This window comes from Chaetodon trifascialis, chromosome 18 (genome assembly GCF_039877785.1).
Source record: "Chaetodon trifascialis isolate fChaTrf1 chromosome 18, fChaTrf1.hap1, whole genome shotgun sequence".
Lineage (NCBI taxonomy): Eukaryota > Metazoa > Chordata > Actinopteri > Chaetodontiformes > Chaetodontidae > Chaetodon > Chaetodon trifascialis.
In genome coordinates, this window is record NC_092073.1 from 23,685,110 (window position 1) to 23,702,500 (window position 17,391).

A 17,391-nucleotide genomic window follows, 5' to 3' on the forward strand; every position below is an offset into this window, starting at 1 on the left:
AAGTCAGCAGGCCAGCCTGAGTAGATCAACGTCGGTAGCATTCATGTGCTAATTAGAGCTATTCGCACCTTCGCGAAGGCGCGATTAACCACGCCCCCCGCCGACAGATGGTTCGTTTCCGACGATTTTCGGAGCCGGGTCGAAAATGTGGTTTTTCATGCAGTGATTATAAATGAAAACAGAACAACAGAGAAAACCCATCCCTCCCACCCTCCGTATGTAATTATACACACCCACAACTACACACACACACACACACACACACACACACACACACACACACACACACACACTCACCACAGACAGTCGTGAGGCAAGGCACTGACGATCGGGGACGCCACCTTTGGGACCGTCCACACTGAGAGGAGTCATCGCAGACTATGACCACAGGGGGTGCCAGCACCCGGGCCCCTGACTCCGGCAGACAGGCAGACCCCCACACCAAGGTGGGGAGCCCCCCCCCATTCAGCCTGGCCGACAGGACCAGAGGACAGCACCCCCAGCAGCAGACCAGACACAACTCTGGACCCCCCTGAGGAAACACTGGAATTAAAATAGCATAAGATAGAGTGAAAGGCATGATATAAGATACGTAAAATAAATTTAACAGTTAAAAGAAGAAAAATACTTAAGATAATAAATAAAGTAGATAAATTAGCGTAAAATAATACAACATATAAAACAGCAAAATAAAGGGCATCAACATAAGATAAATGATAAGAACGTAAGAATTTAAAGGTCTAGTAAAAGCCTGATTAAAAAGGTCTGTCGTTAACCTTGTTTTAAAATATCAACAGTCTCTGCAGTGCTGAGGCTCTCTGGCAGGTTGTTCCACAGGTGAGGAGCATAGTGGCTAAATGCCGCCTCACCGTGGGTTTTTGTTCTGGCTTTTGGTATGAATAAAAGGCCGGTGCTGGAGGACCTCAGGGTCCGCAAAGGTTGATACGGTAAAAGCAGGTCAGATAAGTAAGAGGGCGCAAGGCCATTAAGACATTTAAAAAGGAGTAAAAGAACCTTAAAATTGATCCTGAAGCGGACAGGAAGCTAATGCAGCGATTGTAAAACCGGTGTAATGTGGGCCCACCCTCTGGTCCTCATCAGCATGCATGCAGCTGAGTTTTGCAGTAATTGGAGGTCTGAAATATTCTTTTTTGGGAAGACCAGAGAGCAGGGCATTACAGTAATCTAAACGACAGGAAATAAAAGCATGCATTAGCACCTCTGTGCTGGCCTGAGAGAGAAATAGGCGGACTCTGGCTATATTCTTGAGATGATAAAAGCCTATTTTTGTTATATTTTTGATGTGTGGGATAAAAGTCAGCTCAGAATCAAAAATCACGCCCAGGTTTTTTACAGATTGTATTGGTTTGAAATCTTGTAGTTTTGGTAAAAGTTTCTCAGTCTGGCCTTCAGGACCTATAACTAAAACCTCTGTTTTGTCCTGGTTGAACTGTAGGAAATTTTCTGCCATCCATGATTTGATATCTAAAATGCAGTTAAAAAGGGTATCTATTGGCCCGGTGTCATCAGGAGACACAGCAATGTACAGCTGTGCATCATCAGCGTAGCTATGGGAACTGATGCTGTGTCTCCTGATGACATCTCCAAGAAGAAGCATGTAAAGATTAAAAAGAATTGGACCTAAAATTGAGCCTTGGGGGACCTCACACCTAATTTCATGGGTTCCCGAGGAACAAGTATCCATACTTACATAAAAACATTGGTCTGTGAGATAAGAGTGGAACCAGTTAAAAACAGTACCAGAGAGGCCAACCAGGTGTCTGAGTCTATTTAATAAAATGTGATGGTCTACTCTATCAAAGGCAGTGCTTGGATCCAGTTGAACCAAGACTGAGTTTTTTGTTATCTAAGTTCCACCTGATGTTGTTTAAAATCTTTAGACGTGCTGTCTCGGTGCTGTGGTTCATGCTAAAAATTCATTGATTTGGTAAAAAAAAAAAAAAAAAATTTTGTAGAATTTTTCTTAAAAAGGGTAAGTTGGATACAGGTCGGTAGTTATTAATAACGTTGGGGTCTAAATTGCTCCTCTTCAGAAGGGACTTCACCGCAGCTGTTTTAAAAGCGGTGGGGAAGACGCCCGTCTGAAGGGAGCAATTCGTAATGTTTAAAAGCTGTTCCTCGAAGAATCCATAAAATGATTTTAAAAGTGATGTGGGAATTGGATCTAAAAGGCAAGTTGTTGGGTTTAATTGTGAGAAAATTCGACCAAGTGTCCTCGCTTCAACCAGGGCAAAACTCTCCAGTGTTTCATCGGGCAAGGACAACAATTCAGGTGTGCTAACAGATAAAACTTGTTGGGATAAAAGGCTGGATCTGATGTCCTTGATTTTGGTTCTGAAGTGCTCTGCAAAGTTCTCACAGAGCGTCAGATGGCATGATATGAACTTTATTAAAATTTGTGCTTGTTGAAAGATCAAAGGTGAAGAAGATGAACCAGGGGTTGTTTTTGTGGTCTATGATGAGTTTTGAGAAATGAGAAATTCTTGCCTGTTTAACTGAGTTATTGTAGATTTTGAGTTGTTGCTATAAAGTTTCGAGTTGGACTGTTAATTTTGTTTTTCTCCATCTCCTCCTTTTCTTTAGATTCTTTTGGTTGAAAGTGGAGCTTAAATTATCAACGATAAAATCACAGGGTGCAGGTAAAATTTGCAGCCACTTCACCCCTCCTCACTGTTCTCACCGGGGCCTCCTGCTGGTTAAAACTGGTGATGTTAAAAAACACGCAGTCGTGGTCAGACACAGACAGGTCGACAACAGAGGACACACCAATGGACAGGCCATGGGTTATGACCGGGTCCAAAGTCTGTCCCCTGTTGTGAGTTGGCTGCGTGACGTGCTGCTTAAAATCTAAAAGATCTAAAAATTGTCTGGATATTGGATCCAAGGTGTCAGCAACATGTAGATTAAAATCACCAGTTATTAAAATCCTGTTATAAGAGGTGTGAATGACATGAATAAAGTCAATGAAAACTAAAGAGCTAAAAAAGGCCAAATCTTAAACATGGAAGTCCTTCATCAACACGGACGTCAGCTGGAAGTCCAGCTGAGATCAATTCAACAACACATCCAAAATACATGATATCACCATGAAATAACTTTACTGTCACTCATCAAACTCCTCATTTGTCATCACTGACATATTACGGCAGTCTGAACCAGATGAACCTTAACAAAACAAGAACCAGAATCAGAACAGATCAAATCTGACCCAACTTTAATGTGGACTTTCTGACATCAAACAAAAGCTGCTGGAGGAAAAATTCAGATCTTTAACTCAATTACAAATAACAAAAATACTCTCAAGTACTGCATTCAAAGTGTTACTTCAGTCAAAGTACAGAAGGAATAAAATGCTTCAAAATAAAAGCACTCATGCTGCAGAACACTTTCTATATTACTGAATCATTGTTATTGATGCATCATGAAGGAGGAGGGACTGTGGTGTTGTTTCAGTTTGTAGAGCTCAATGAAGCTTCAGTGAAAACTTTCTACAGGTGTTTTCTTCTCGCTTTTGTGTTACAACGATGAGAAAAGTCTGGTGTTGTGGTCATGAGCAGAACTTCAGAGGGCACTTTATGCACGAAGGCTGGATGCTGCTTTTTCACAGCAACATCCAAATTCATCAGAAAATTAACTGCAACTCTCCATCATTCCTCAAGGAGCAACAGAGAGCAAGAGAGAAAATTCAACTGAAATCAGAGTTCATCAACACTCATGTTGTCACAAACAGCTCTAATCTGCAGAGGCACGCTGACTTCAGAATATCTGAAAGATTTCAAAGGAAGACAAAAGAAAGTCCAGGTCCAGGTTGAAGGTTCCGGTCCAGGTCCAGGTTGAAGGTTCCGGTCCAGGTTGAAGGTTCAGGTCCAGGTCCAGGTTGAAGGTTCAGGTCCAGGTTGAAGGTTCAGGTCCAGGCTGAAGGTTCAGGTCCAGGTTGAAGGTTCAGGTCCAGGCTTCAGGTGGAGGAGGTGTGAGAGTGAGGAGCAGAAGGAGTGGAGGAGTCTCAGTGTGTCTGCAGAGACTGTGTAGAAGGACAGAGCAGCAGCAGAGCAGTCCACATACACTGATGATACTCTGTCACATCCACAGGAACACACAGGGAGGATGCTGGACTTGACATTGTGTCTGACAGTGGAGCTGATCTCAGAGCAGTTCACACTGCAGCACTGACAGTCATCTCCACTTGTTGGGATTCCTCTGTCAGTCACTGCTGGATGAAGCTCTCCTCTCCACTCGACCTCCCAGTAACATGGCCCAGTCAGAGCCTCTCCACACACAAGCTGCTGCTGCTGCTGCTTCAACCTCTCTGGATCATCAGGACACAGCTGATCGGCTCTCGGCCAATCACCTTTCAGACTTCCTCCATCTGATGAGAGAAGAAGACAGAGAACAGAAGTCATCAGTCAGAGTTCACAGAGACTCCTTCATCAGCTGGCAGTCAGTGATGCAGCACATCCAGTATAAAGAGCAGCAGGGACTTCAGTCCTGTTCAGACCACAAGTGGAGCGGCTGTGTAGCGTAGCCAGCTTCCTCTCAGCTCTCATGTTAATGTGTTGGAGTGAACACGCTGAGCTGGAAGCTCTCACACCTGCAGAGACTTTGGCCATCAAGTCTGTTCACTCTGCACATTTCACTCAAGTACACAGTGGAAATAAAGTGCAGAGAGTCCCTGAATGCATCATGACTGCACAAACACAGATATTCACTGTTCACTGGAATGATGGATTTACTGCTGTTAGGGTTTTATTGTAGTTGAAATATTACAGGACAAATATGTAAATATAGAGTTGGTTGTGTTTAGTACAACACTGCTGAGACCAGCATGGACTGACTCCAACCCTCTACTGACCTCAGAGTCTTCAGGCTACAGTCTGGACTCTTCATCAGATCACACAGAGGCTTCACTACTGAATCCTGCAGGTAGTTTCGTCTCAGCTCCAGCTCTGTCAGATGGGAGGGGTTGGACTTCAGAACTGAGACCAGAGAAGCACAGCTGATCTCTGTCAAAATGCAGCGAACCAACCTGAATAAAGAATAAATGATGAAGATTAAAATCCATTTCTAATACAATCAGATGTGTTCAGGTTGTAAATGTGGAGCTCAACATTACTCTGTCCTCATCAATCAGCTTCTCCCTAAAATGAGCATCTGGAAATATGCTTTCATCTGTGTGTGTGTGTGTGTGTGTGTGTGTGTGTGTGTGTGTGTGTGTGTGTGTGTGTGTGTTGTGAAGGATCAATACCAATCAACAACTAACAGTGGACATTTTCTACACTTTCTTCAACAAGCACAAATCTTTGTGACTGCAGACTAAATTTACTTCAACAAACATGAAAACATGAACAAAAGCTAATTTACAACTTTACTGATGTTATGGAAAAACACAAATTAGCTTCACTTGTTAAAAAGACATGAAATTTACAACAGTAACAGAGAGTCAAGAAACTCACCTCAGAGTCTGCAGTCTACAGTCTGGACTCTCCAGTCCAGCAGACAGCAGCTTCACTCCTGAATCCTGCAGGTCGTTGTAGCTCAGGTCCAGCTCTGTCAGATGGGAGGGGTTGGACTTCAGAGCTGAGGCCAGAGAAGCACAGCTGATCTCTGACAAACTGCAGAGAACCAACCTGAATAAAGAATAAATGATGAAGATTAAAATCCATTTCTAATCCAATCAGATGTGTTCAGGTTGTAAATGTGGAGCTCAACATTACTCTGTCCTCATCAATGAGCTTCTCCCCAAAATGAGCAGAGTGACTTTGTCATTGTGTTATTGTGGATCATCATAATGTCAGCCTTCTACAGACATCGTCCAGATGTCAGCACAACATTCATACACCTATTCATGTCAACACACATCAATAACATGCTGCTGATTTCAGTCAAGTCTGGAATTACAGCACAACAAATATATTGATCCTTTAAACAGCTGCATCTGGAAACATGCTTTCATCTGTGTGTGTGTGTGTGTGTGTGTGTGTGTGTGTGTGTGTGTGTGTGTGTGTCTGATGAAGGATCAATATCAATCATCAGTCATTATTTGTGAAAACACTCTGAAATCAACACAAAGCAAAGAAATATTTCTGCTTCATCAAGTAAACTTGATCCATTTCAAACAAATATTACTTCAGAGGATCTTCTGTATCCAGATGTGACCATTTAGCAAAAATCACAAACATTCATTGACTTCAACAACCAACAGTGGACAGTTTCTACACTTTCTTTAACAAGCACAAATCTTTGTGATCGCAGACTACATTTACTTCAACAATCATGAAAACATGAACAAAAGTTAATTTACAACTTTACTGATGTTATGGAAAAACACAAATTAGCTTCACTTGTTAAAAAGACATGTGAGATTTACAAAAGTAACAGAGAGTCAGTGAACTCACCTCAGAGTCTTCAGTCTACAGTCTGGACTCTCCAGTCCAGCAGACAGCAGCTTCACTCCTGAATCCTGCAGCTCATTGAAGCTCAGGTCCAGCTCTGTCAGATGGGAGGGGTTGGACTTCAGAGCTGAGGCCAGAGAAGCACAGCTGATCTCTGACAACATGCAGTTTTTCAACCTGAATAAAGAATAAATGTCACTTGAGAAGAAAATGTTCCTGCTTGAAATCATTCAATGGTTAATAACCTGTTCAGAGCTGAAGAAGCTTTACAAAGTTCAAGTTTAGAAAACGGAAACTCCAAACACCTGAAACCAACAGGATGCAGCTTCAAAACGCTCAAATCTCATTAATATTAATGACAACGTGCTGCTACTTCAATAAAGACGGAGTGACTCCACCTCTAAAACTCTGCCAACTCCACCAGTGGCTCCATCTATACAAACTCATGTTGTGCAGCCAAACACAAATAAAAACCAACAGAAACTGATTGAAGACTCCACTCAACATCCCAACGTGTCCACAGAGGACAAATACGTCAGGATGAAGTTTGAGGAAATGTGAACAAAACGCATGGACAATATTTCTGTTTGGAACAGTGGAGTCATAAAATCAAAGCATCTTCACTTTCAACTATTCAGTCAGTATAAGCATCATATAGCTTCAGAAAAGTGTTGGAAAAGAAAAGGACTGAAGATATTTGTTATTGTCTGACTGTGGAAACACAGATTATTATTTTATTAATTGGATTTAAGTATTTTTATTATCATGTATTAAAAATAACACAAAGTAGAAAATCAGATGAAATCAAGAATTATCCAGTGTCCATTTTTCTTGTTATAATCAGGTTTTAAATGTGGAGCTCATTATTGCTCTGCAACAGTCAATGGACTAAACCACAGAAGAAGAAAACAGACTTCAGCATGAAGATACTCAGTGTAGATCAGTATAATATCAGCCTCATGTCTGCAGTTTACTGTCAACACAACTTTCACATCATATTAATCCCAGCACAGAATTAAAAAATGGTGTCTGACCTCAGAGTTTTCAGACTACAGTCTGGACTCTCCAGTCCAGCAGACAGCAGCTTCACTCCTGAATCCTGCAGCTCGTTGTCACTCAGGTCCAGCTCTGTCAGATGGGAGGGGTTGGACTTCAGAGCTGAGGCCAGAGAAGCACAGCTGATCTCTGACAACCTGCAGCCCCACAACCTGAATAAAGAATAAATGATGAAGATTAAAATCCATTTCTAATCCAATCAGATGTGTTCAGGTTGTAAATGTGGAGCTCAACATTACTCTGTCCTCATCAATGAGCTTCTCCCTAAAATGAGCAGAGTGACTTTGTCATTGTGTTATTGTGGATCATCATAATGTCAGCCTTCTACAGACATCATCCAAATGTCAGCACAACATTCATACACCTATTCATGTCAACACACATCAATAACATGCTGCTGATTTCAGTCAAGTCTGGAATTACAGCACAACAAATATATTGATCCTTTAAACAGCTGCATCTGGAAACATGCTTTCATCTGTGTGTGTGTGTGTGTGTGTGTGTGTGTGTGTGTGTGTGTGTGTGTGTGTGTGTGTTGTGAAGGATCAATATTAATCATCAGTCATTATTTGTGAAAACACTCTGAAATCAACACAAAGCAAAGAAATATTTCTGCTTCATCAAGTAAACTTGATCCATTTCAAACAAATATTACTTCAGAGGATCTTCTGTATCCAGATGTGACCATTTAGCAAAAATCACAAACATTCATTGACTTCAACAACTAACAGTGGACATTTTCTACACTTTCTTTCACAAGCTCAAATCTTTGTGACCGCAGACTAAATTTACTTCAACAAACATGAAAACATGAACAAAAGCTAATTTACAACTTTACTGATGTTATGGAAAAACACAAATTAACTTCACTTGTTAAAAAGACGTGAGATTTACAGCAGTAACAGAGAGTCGGTAAACTCACCTCAGAGTCTTCAGTCTACAGTTTGGACTCTCCAGTCCAGCAGACAGCAGTTTCACTCCTGAATCCTGCAGCTCCAAGTTGTCACTCAGGTCCAGCTCTGTCAGATGAGAGGGGTTGGACTTCAGAGCTGAGGCCAGAGAAGCACAGCTGATCTCTGTCACACTGCAGTTTTTCAACCTGAATAAAGAATAAATGATGAAGATTAAAATCCATTTCTATTCCAATCAGATGTGTTCAGGTTGTAAATGTGGAGCTCAACATTACTCTGTCCTCATCAATGAGCTTCTCCCTAAAATGAGCAGAGTGACTTTGTCATTGTGTTATTGTGGATCATCATAATGTCAGCCTTCTACAGGCATCATCCAGATGTCAGCACAACATTCATACACCTATTCATGTCAACACACATCAATAACATGCTGCTGATCTCAGTCAAGTCTGGAAGAACCATCAAATCAGACCTGTTGTTTCTTTTGTTACTTTCATTTTCTTCTGTTTCTTCTCATTCAGAATAATCCATAATATGTCCACATGCTCTTCTATATACACTCTAATTGTGTAGTCAAAATAGAAGTTTGGAGAAGAAATAGACTCAAAAGTGATCAAGAGGAGTAAATAAAAATGGCTGAATCAGCTGGGAACAACTAATCTCCATCCGCAGCGTTGCTACCAGGGGCATAAAAAGTGAAGCACACAGTACCTGGAGAGACAATGAAAGCAAGTGAATACAACGACAACAAGCAATCTGGCAATCTTAGCAGAATTGATCCGACTGGAAAAATCTAAGTGGCAGCCCGTTAGATACTGAACATTGAGAGACTGTCTGCCTGCTGGGGTTGCTGATGCAGTTTGATGTCCATTAGCATTAGCCATGGTGCTCAGCCGGATTCACGAGGCTGGACCGTTTGTCTCCTTCATTGTTAGATGTGTGAATGATTGACTATTGGTTAAGGAGCAGCTAATTGTAAATACTTGATGCAAGTTTTGATTGTTGGTTGACAAATTGCTTTGATGTGCACAAGTCACTTTGCTATGAATGTAAATATTAGTGGTGATTATATCAACTTTTGATTGTCAATTGTTTATGGGTTTATTAACAGCACTTTATGGTAATTTTGTCATGTAATTGCACTTTTAAAATACTTTTAAATGAATTAAAAAATACGTATTTAAAAGTTAAAAATATAAATAAGCTAAAAGAAAAACTATAAATGTGAAATTTTGATGAAACTTTTTAAAAAGCCCTCCCTCAAAATACAGTAAAATTCGATTTGATACATGATGTTAACCTAAAGTTAAAACAGTCATGAGCATCAGATTTATCTGCACTTTCGTGATTAAATGTACAAATCAGGTAAAATAGCACAATTGTATTTATTTATTTTTTTTGTTCACAGGTTTTTAACCTATCCATGACCTACTACTAACCCAAACTAGCAGCTAATGGCAAAACAAATGTACGGCAAATGAAACAATGGTACTGCGAAACCAATGTGCCAGCTGAAAAATAAAAGAAAGAAAACCCAGCAAATGTTTGGTCATTGAGTGGACCCCGTTCAACTTCGGGTAGACAAATCAATCCCTTTCAAGTGGAGAATCTGCGAACTTCAACCTCCAAGAAGACAACTTGACACTAATCCACACTTGGATGTTGGATGGACTTTTATTTTGATAGGCTTTGACTTTGACAAGTGTTTGTCTGCTTCAGGAGTTCTGGACTCACAAAGATCACTTCCTGTTAGTCATTGGAGGAATGCCAGACACTGTGGAAACCTGCCTGTGAGCTATTGGTGATGTGAGTGCACAACTCCACCGGTTTACGAAGATCCACTTGCCCAGAGTTGACCAGGTCTGCGGTGGCGAGCTTTCAGCGCACTTTTACGCTGCCGGCGTGGACCGAAATGGAACGAAAATCCAAATCCGCCAGCTGATTATGGCGATACCTCCCCCTACTGCACTGCAATGCCCGTCCTGGCGTACCTCTGTGCGCCTCGGTTTACCAAAATACCAAGTGCGCTGTGCGCCTGCCTGCGCTGCACGAAAATACCACTGTGCAGGGTGGGCACCCTGTGCTGGGCTGGTGGCGGAATCGAAAATAGAGCCCATTGTGTTCAGACTGTTGAACAACAGATGTTGTGATTCGTGCTCAGACAAACGCAGAAAACAAGAGAACTAAAGGAAACTTCAAACATCTGTGATGGATTTAAATTTGGTGGATATCCACTGGACGAGAGGGAAAAACATGAACTGACCTCAGAGTCTTCAGTCTACAGTTTGGACTCTCCAGTCCAGCAGACAGCAGCCTCACTCCTGAATCCTGCAGGTAGTAGTTGCAGCTCAGCTCCAGCTCTGTCAGATGGGAGGGGTTGGACTTCAGAGCTGAGGCCAGAGAAGCACAGCTGATCTCTGTCAAACCGCAGTTACTCAACCTGAATGAAGAATAAATGATGAAGATTAAAATCCATTTCTAATCCAATCAGATGTGTTCAGGTTGTAAATGTGGAGCTCAACATTACTCTGTCCTCATCAACGAGCTTCTCCCTAAAATGAGCAGAGTGACTTTGTCATTGTGTTATTGTGGATCATCATAATGTCAGCCTTCTACAGACATCATCCAAATGTCAGCACAACATTCATACACCTATTCATGTCAACACACATCAATAACATGCTGCTGATCTCAGTCAAGTCTGGAAGAACCATCAAATCAGACCTGTTGTTTCTGTTGTTTCTTTCATTTTCTTCTGTTTCTTCTCATTCAGAATAATCATGAGTCATCTAATGAAACATGCTCAGACAGGTGTGTTGCCTTTCAGACACAATGTTGGACTTTTATTTTGACAGACTTTGACTTTGATCACTGCCTGTTAGCCATTGGAGGAAGTCAGCTCAATCTGTCCACATGCTCTTCTATATACACTTTAATCCACACTGTCAATGCTACAGAGGCAACGATGGACAGAAAGAATCTGATCGCTGCACTTTTACCTTTATGTAAGCAACGTTATTTACATGGAAATGTCTTTGATTTGTTTCTCATTAAATGTTTGATTTCCATGTATTTACAGCAGGAAAAACACACACTTCCAACAAAATGGTGATTGTGTCTCTTCTGTCTCACAGTTACAGTTTTCACTCTGTCTGTGTCACATGGTTTAAAGAGCCACAGGAAACAGGAAGTAAAGCTAACCACCACTCAAGTCATCGTTCTGCAAGTCAGAGTTGAGCTATTTGGACAGCAGCAGCTCCCACGCTGGACTGAGAATATGACAGATGATTTCTGGAGAATTTCAAAGTGGACAATATGAAATAAAGAAGACTTTAGGACATAAATCATCATTTCAGTCAATATAAAAACTCATGGACTCATCTCCATCAACACACAGCTGACTGACTGTGAGCTTCATCCTCAATCATCTCTAGAGCTGGATCAAATGTGCACTGAGCAAAGTCAGACCATCTTCTCTTCATCTTAAATGGAACCTGGTGCCTTCTTCTACAAATCTAGACTTTTCTTATTGATGCTCCTGTTTACTGAGGAGTCAGAACACAAAGTGACATCATTTTCTGACTGAAGCATCATCACATGTTGAAGTGTCACCTCTCGCTGGTGACAGATCAGACACGACACTTCAAACACCTGCATGAGGAAATACGCTGTGTGTGTGTGTGTGTGTGTGTGTGTGTGTGTGTGTCAGAGAGAGGTTCTTTGTGTGTAAATGTACTGCATAAGTTACAGTAAAATACTGAGCTCTGAAGGTTCTCGATAAAAAGACATTATTCCTGAAAACGTGTTGAACTTCCTTCATTTTTTATGTGTATTTGTGTCTCACAGGGAACAAAAACTATAAATGTTGATTTAATTTTAGAGGACGTTGAAGCTTAAATCCAACAGTTTGCTTAATAAAACCAACTCAAATGAAGTCCAGACTAAACTCTGAGCCAAACTGTTCAGACTGTTAAACTGTGAAAAACAGCTGTTGTGATTTGTGCTCAGACAAACGCAGAAAACAAGAGAACTGAAGGAAACTTCAAACATCTGTGATTTAAATTTGGTGGATATCCACTGGACAAGAGGGAAAAACATGAACTGACCTCAGAGTCTCCAGTCTACAGTTTGGACTCTCCAGTCCAGCAGAGAGCAGCTTCACTCCTGAATCCTGCAGCTTGTTGTAGTTCAGATCCAGCTCTGTCAGATGGGAGGGGTTGGACTTCAGAGCTGAGGCCAAGACTTCACAGTGAGTCTCTGAGAGTTCACAGCCTGAAAGTCTGTGATGACAGAGAAAATAAAAGTTAGAGAATAATAAAATCTGACAGTTTATTAATGTCACAAACAACATTAACATGAGCTGAACATGCTGTCGGTCGCTCAGCCTGAGCTGCTCAGCCATTGGTCACCAAAATCAATGAAGCTGATGGGGAGAAACATTCAATATATTGACTTTGAGCTGTTTTCAGGTCAGTTTGTGTCAGAGAGGATCAGATTAGGTGATCACTTCCTGTTTGATTGATGTTGTCCACAGCGTACCAACATGTCTGCTGTAATAAGTACTAAAGATTGTATTATTACAGTTTTATTGTAGTAGTTTTATCAGGTGGAGTTCAGCTGGCTGAAGCTCATGTTTTGGAACAAAGACTAAACTGAGCTTGTTGATGATGGAGATCCCTCCACTCAACTCAACCTGCTGAGCTCTCCTTCACTGGCACAATCAACCTGGAGCTCGTCCAGGAGCTGACTGTGTCATGAGCTGCTGTCTGAGTAAATCAGCTGCTCAGTACACAAAGACTGCGGCTGCACATTCAATGAAAATCACAGTGGAAATGTGTGCTGCTGTTTGCTCTGCACATCTTGCCTCTAGTGTTACTGTGGTGACAAACAAAGTTCATCAGTTTGAACATTAAATATCTTTGAAAGGAAATACGCTGTGTGTGTGTGTGTGTGTGTGTGTGTGTGTGTGTGTGTGTGTGTGTGTGTGTGTGTGTGTGTGTGTGTGTTTCAGAGAGAGGTTCTTTGTGTGTAAATGTACTGCATAAGTTACTGTAAAATACTGAGCTCTGAAGGTTCTGGATAAAAAGACATTATTCCTGAAAACGTGTTGAACTTCCTTCATTTTTTATGTGTATTTGTGTCTCACAGGGAACAAAAACTATAAATGTTGATTTAATTTTAGAGGACGTTGAAGCTTAAATCCAACAGTTTCCTTAATAAAACCAACTCAAATGAAGTTCAGACTAAACTCTGAGCCAAACTGTTCAGACTGTTAAACTGTGAAAAACAGCTGTTGTGATTTGTGCTCAGACAAACGCAGAAAACAAGAGAACTGAAGGAAACTTCAAACATCTGTGATGGATTTAAATTTGGTGGATATCCACTGGACAAGAGGGAAAAACATGAACTGACCTCAGAGTCTCCAGTCTACAGTTTGGACTCTCCAGTCCAGCAGAGAGCAGCTTCACTCCTGAATCCTGCAGCTTGTTGTAGTTCAGATCCAGCTCTGTCAGATGGGAGGGGTTGGACTTCAGAGCTGAGGCCAAGACTTCCCAGTGAGTCTCTGAGAGTTCACAGTCTGAAAGTCTGTGATGACAGAGAAAATAAAAGTTAGAGAATAATAAAATCTGACAGTTTATTAATGTCACAAACAACATTAACATGAGCTGAACATGCTGTCGGTCGCTCAGCCTGAGCTGCTCAGCCATTTGTCACCAAAATCAATGAAGCTGATGAGGAGAAACATTCAATATATTGACTTTGAGCTGTTTTCAGGTCAGTTTGTGTCAGAGAGGATCAGATTAGGTGATCACTTCCTGTTTGATTGATGTTGTCCACAGCGTACCAACATGTCTGCTGTAATAAGTACTAAAGATTGTATTACTACAGTTTTATTGTAGTAGTTTTATCAGGTGGAGTTCAGCTGGCTGAAGCTCATGTTTTGGAACAAAGACTAAACTGAGCTTGTTGATGATAGAGATCCCTCCACTCAACTCAACCTGCTGAGCCCTGCTGAGCTCTCCTTCACTGGCACGATCAACCTGGAGCTCGTCCAGGAGCTGACTGTGTCATGAGCTGCTGTCTGAGTCAATCAGCTGCTCAGTACACAAAGACTGCGGCTGCACATTCAATGAAAATCACAGTGGAAATGTGTGCTGCTGTTTGCTCTGCACATCTTGCCTCTAGTGTTACTGTGGTGACAAAGTTCATCACTTTGAACATTAAATATCTTTGAAATGAATTCACTGAATAAAAGTTGAAAAGGATTTACAAATCACTGCATTCTGTTTGATTGACATTTCATAAAGCGTTCTGACTTGTTTGGAATCAGGGTAAAACTTTGATAGTGTGAAGTTAACTGTGTAAAGTGTGTATCTTTAACACTGATGGCTTCAGCTTCACGTTGCTCAACAGTGTTGATAATCACATCTGGACTTACAGAGCCTTTCTGCAGTTCCTCACAGCTGGAATCAGTCTCCGTCGTCCCTCCTCTGTTGTGTTGTACTTCTTCAGGTCCAACTCATCCAGAACCTCCTCTGACATCTGCAGCATGTAGGCCAGAGCTGAGCAGTGGATCTCAGAGAGTTCCTTCTTTGATCTGTTCTCTGATTTCAGGAACTCTTGGATCTCCTGATGTACTGAGCGGTCGTTCATCTCCATCAGACAGTGGAAGATGTTGATGCTTCTGTCAGGAGAGATGTTTTCTCTGTTCATCTCTTTCAGGTTGTTGATGACTCTCTGGATGATCTTTGAACTGTTTTTTCTTTTACCCAGCAGACCTCCTAAGAGTCTCTGGTTGGACTCCAGAGAGAGGCCATGAAGGAAGCGAACAAACAGGTCCAGGTGACCATTTTTACTCTCAAGAGATTTCATCATGGCTCCCTTCAGGAAGACATCAAGGGTTGAATCAGTGTATTTGTCGTCTTTTAGGAAAGCCTTCAGGACCTCTGAGTTCCTGTTGGTGTAACAGTGGAACATGTAGACTGCAGCCAGAAACTCCTGAATGCTCAGATGAACAAAGCAGTAGACTGTTTTCTGGTAGATCACACACTCTCTTTTGAAGATCTCTGTACAAACTCCTGAGTACACCGAGGCCTCAGTCGCATCAAGACCACACTGCTCCAGGTCTTCTTGGTAGAACATGATGTTTCCTTTCTCCAGATGTTCAAACGCCAGCCTCCCCAGCTTCACAAGAACTTTCCCATCAGCCTCCGTCAGCTCCTGTGGACTCGTCTCATGTCCCTCATCATACTTCTGCTTCTTCCTCTTTGTCTGAACCAGCAGGAAGTGTGAGTACATGTCAGTCAGGGTTTTGGGCAGCTCTCCTCTCTGGTCTGGAGTCAACATGTGCTCCAGAACTGCAGCAGTGATCCAGCAGAAGACTGGGATTTGACACATGATGTGGAGGCTCCTGGAGGTCTTGATGTGTGAGATGATTCTGCTGGAAAGATCTTCATCACTAAACCTCCTCTTGAGGTACTCCTCCTTCTGGGCATCAGTGAAGCCTCGTACTTCTGTTACCCTGTCGACACATTTAGGAGGGATATGATTGGCTGCCGCGGGTCTGGAAGTTATCCAGACGAGAGCCGAGGGAAGCAGATTCCCCTCCATGAGGTTTGTCAGCAGCACGTTGACTGATGACTTCTGTGTGACGTCAGAAACAAGCTGACTGTTGGTGAAATCCAGTGAAAGCCTGCTTTCATCCAGGCCGTCAAAGATGAACAGAAGCTTCCAGACAGCCAGCTGCTCTGCTGTCACCTTCTGTAAGGTTGGATGGAAAACATGGAGCAGCCTGAGAAGACTGTACTGCTCATCTTTGACCAGGTTCAGCTCCCTGAACGAAAGCAGAACCACCACACTGACATCTTGGTTTTCCGAGCCCTCTGCCCAGTCCAGAGTGAACTTCTGCACTGAGAAGGTTTTTCCAACGCCAGCGACGCCGTTGGTCAGGACCACTCTGATGCGTCTCTGTTGGTCAGGTAAGGCTTTAAAGATGTCCTGGACCTTGATTGGGGTCTCATGGAGGGTCTCTATCTTGGAAGTTGTCTCAAGCTGCCTCACCTCATGCTGGGTATTAACCTCTTCACTCTGTCCCTCTGTGATGAAGAGCTCAGTGTAGATCCTGTTGAGGAGGGTTCCACTTCCTGTTTCATCACTTCCTTCAGTCACACGTTCACATCTCCTCCTCAGACTGATCTTATGTTCATCTAAAACCTCCTGAAGACCACCGTCCACTAAAAAAGAGAGAAAAGTGAGACAAAACAAAGACAATTTGACAATCTGCTGATTATTTTCATGATCAATAAAGAAGACAGAAAGAAGTGAAGGTTTATCAGTCCACTTTGGGTGAACGTCACAAATTCTCCTTTGTCTCTCTCCTCTGACTGTCGCTGTGTTTGATTGACAGCAGAGGCGACAGGCTGAGCCTCAGCAGCTCTTCATCTGAACAGATCACTGTGGCTGTTCCTTCCTCCCAGCAAGACTTCAAACTGATCCACTGATCAAATGAAGAAACACACTGCGTTTCATACAGCTGCTTCACAATGAAAGCCTCCCACTGGTTTGCCAGTGGAAAACTTTAACGTGAAGCAGCAGCAGGAAATGAACAAAGCTGGAATAAGATTAAAGGAACAGCGAACAGTAGAAAAGGCTGATACCTGAACACTCAAACAGGAGAGAGTAAACTCCAAACCACAGACGTTCACTTAGATACAACGTTTGACAGACACAAGCAACAACGTTCATTTCTTTGATTAACTGTGTTTTCTAAGTTGAGATTGCGTCTATTTGTCACTTTTCCAAGAAAAGAACATGAAATCATTGAACTCAGCAGCATATTGAAGCAACTCCCATCAGTCTCGTCTGGTCACCTTCTACTTGTTGAACCAGAAACATGTTTGTGTTTCACTGAAGCCTCTTTCACACTGGACAAAAACCCGCTAACAGCTGCTAACATCTGGCTTTTGTCTTCAAAAGGTTCAATCAGCATTCATTCCTGCTTCAAATGCCTCTGC

The 17,391-nt window shown here is 42.1% G+C and overlaps 1 protein-coding gene across 2 annotated transcripts in view; it reads right to left on the bottom strand.

Moving 5' to 3' along the window:
* Positions 1-3,198: 3,198 nt before the first annotated feature.
* Positions 3,199-17,391, bottom strand: part of LOC139347139 (protein NLRC3-like) — a 19,251-nt gene continuing 5,058 nt past the window's right edge. The window contains exons 5-14 of one of the 2 annotated variants that reach the window (XM_070986610.1): positions 14,817-16,611; positions 13,790-13,963; positions 12,484-12,657; positions 10,641-10,817; positions 8,389-8,565; positions 7,445-7,618; positions 6,414-6,587; positions 5,472-5,645; positions 4,871-5,044; positions 3,199-4,387 (exon numbers count right to left, since the gene is read on the bottom strand). In XM_070986610.1, coding sequence (XP_070842711.1) covers positions 4,366-4,387; positions 4,871-5,044; positions 5,472-5,645; positions 6,414-6,587; positions 7,445-7,618; positions 8,389-8,565; positions 10,641-10,817; positions 12,484-12,657; positions 13,790-13,963; positions 14,817-16,611 — 3,215 coding nt within the window. In that variant the 3' untranslated portion in view covers positions 3,199-4,365. Of the gene's footprint in view, positions 4,388-4,870; positions 5,045-5,471; positions 5,646-6,413; positions 6,588-7,444; positions 7,619-8,388; positions 8,566-10,640; positions 10,818-12,483; positions 12,658-13,789; positions 13,964-14,812; positions 16,612-17,391 lie in introns of those variants that run through there. The other variant, XM_070986611.1, reaches the window with a different exon arrangement.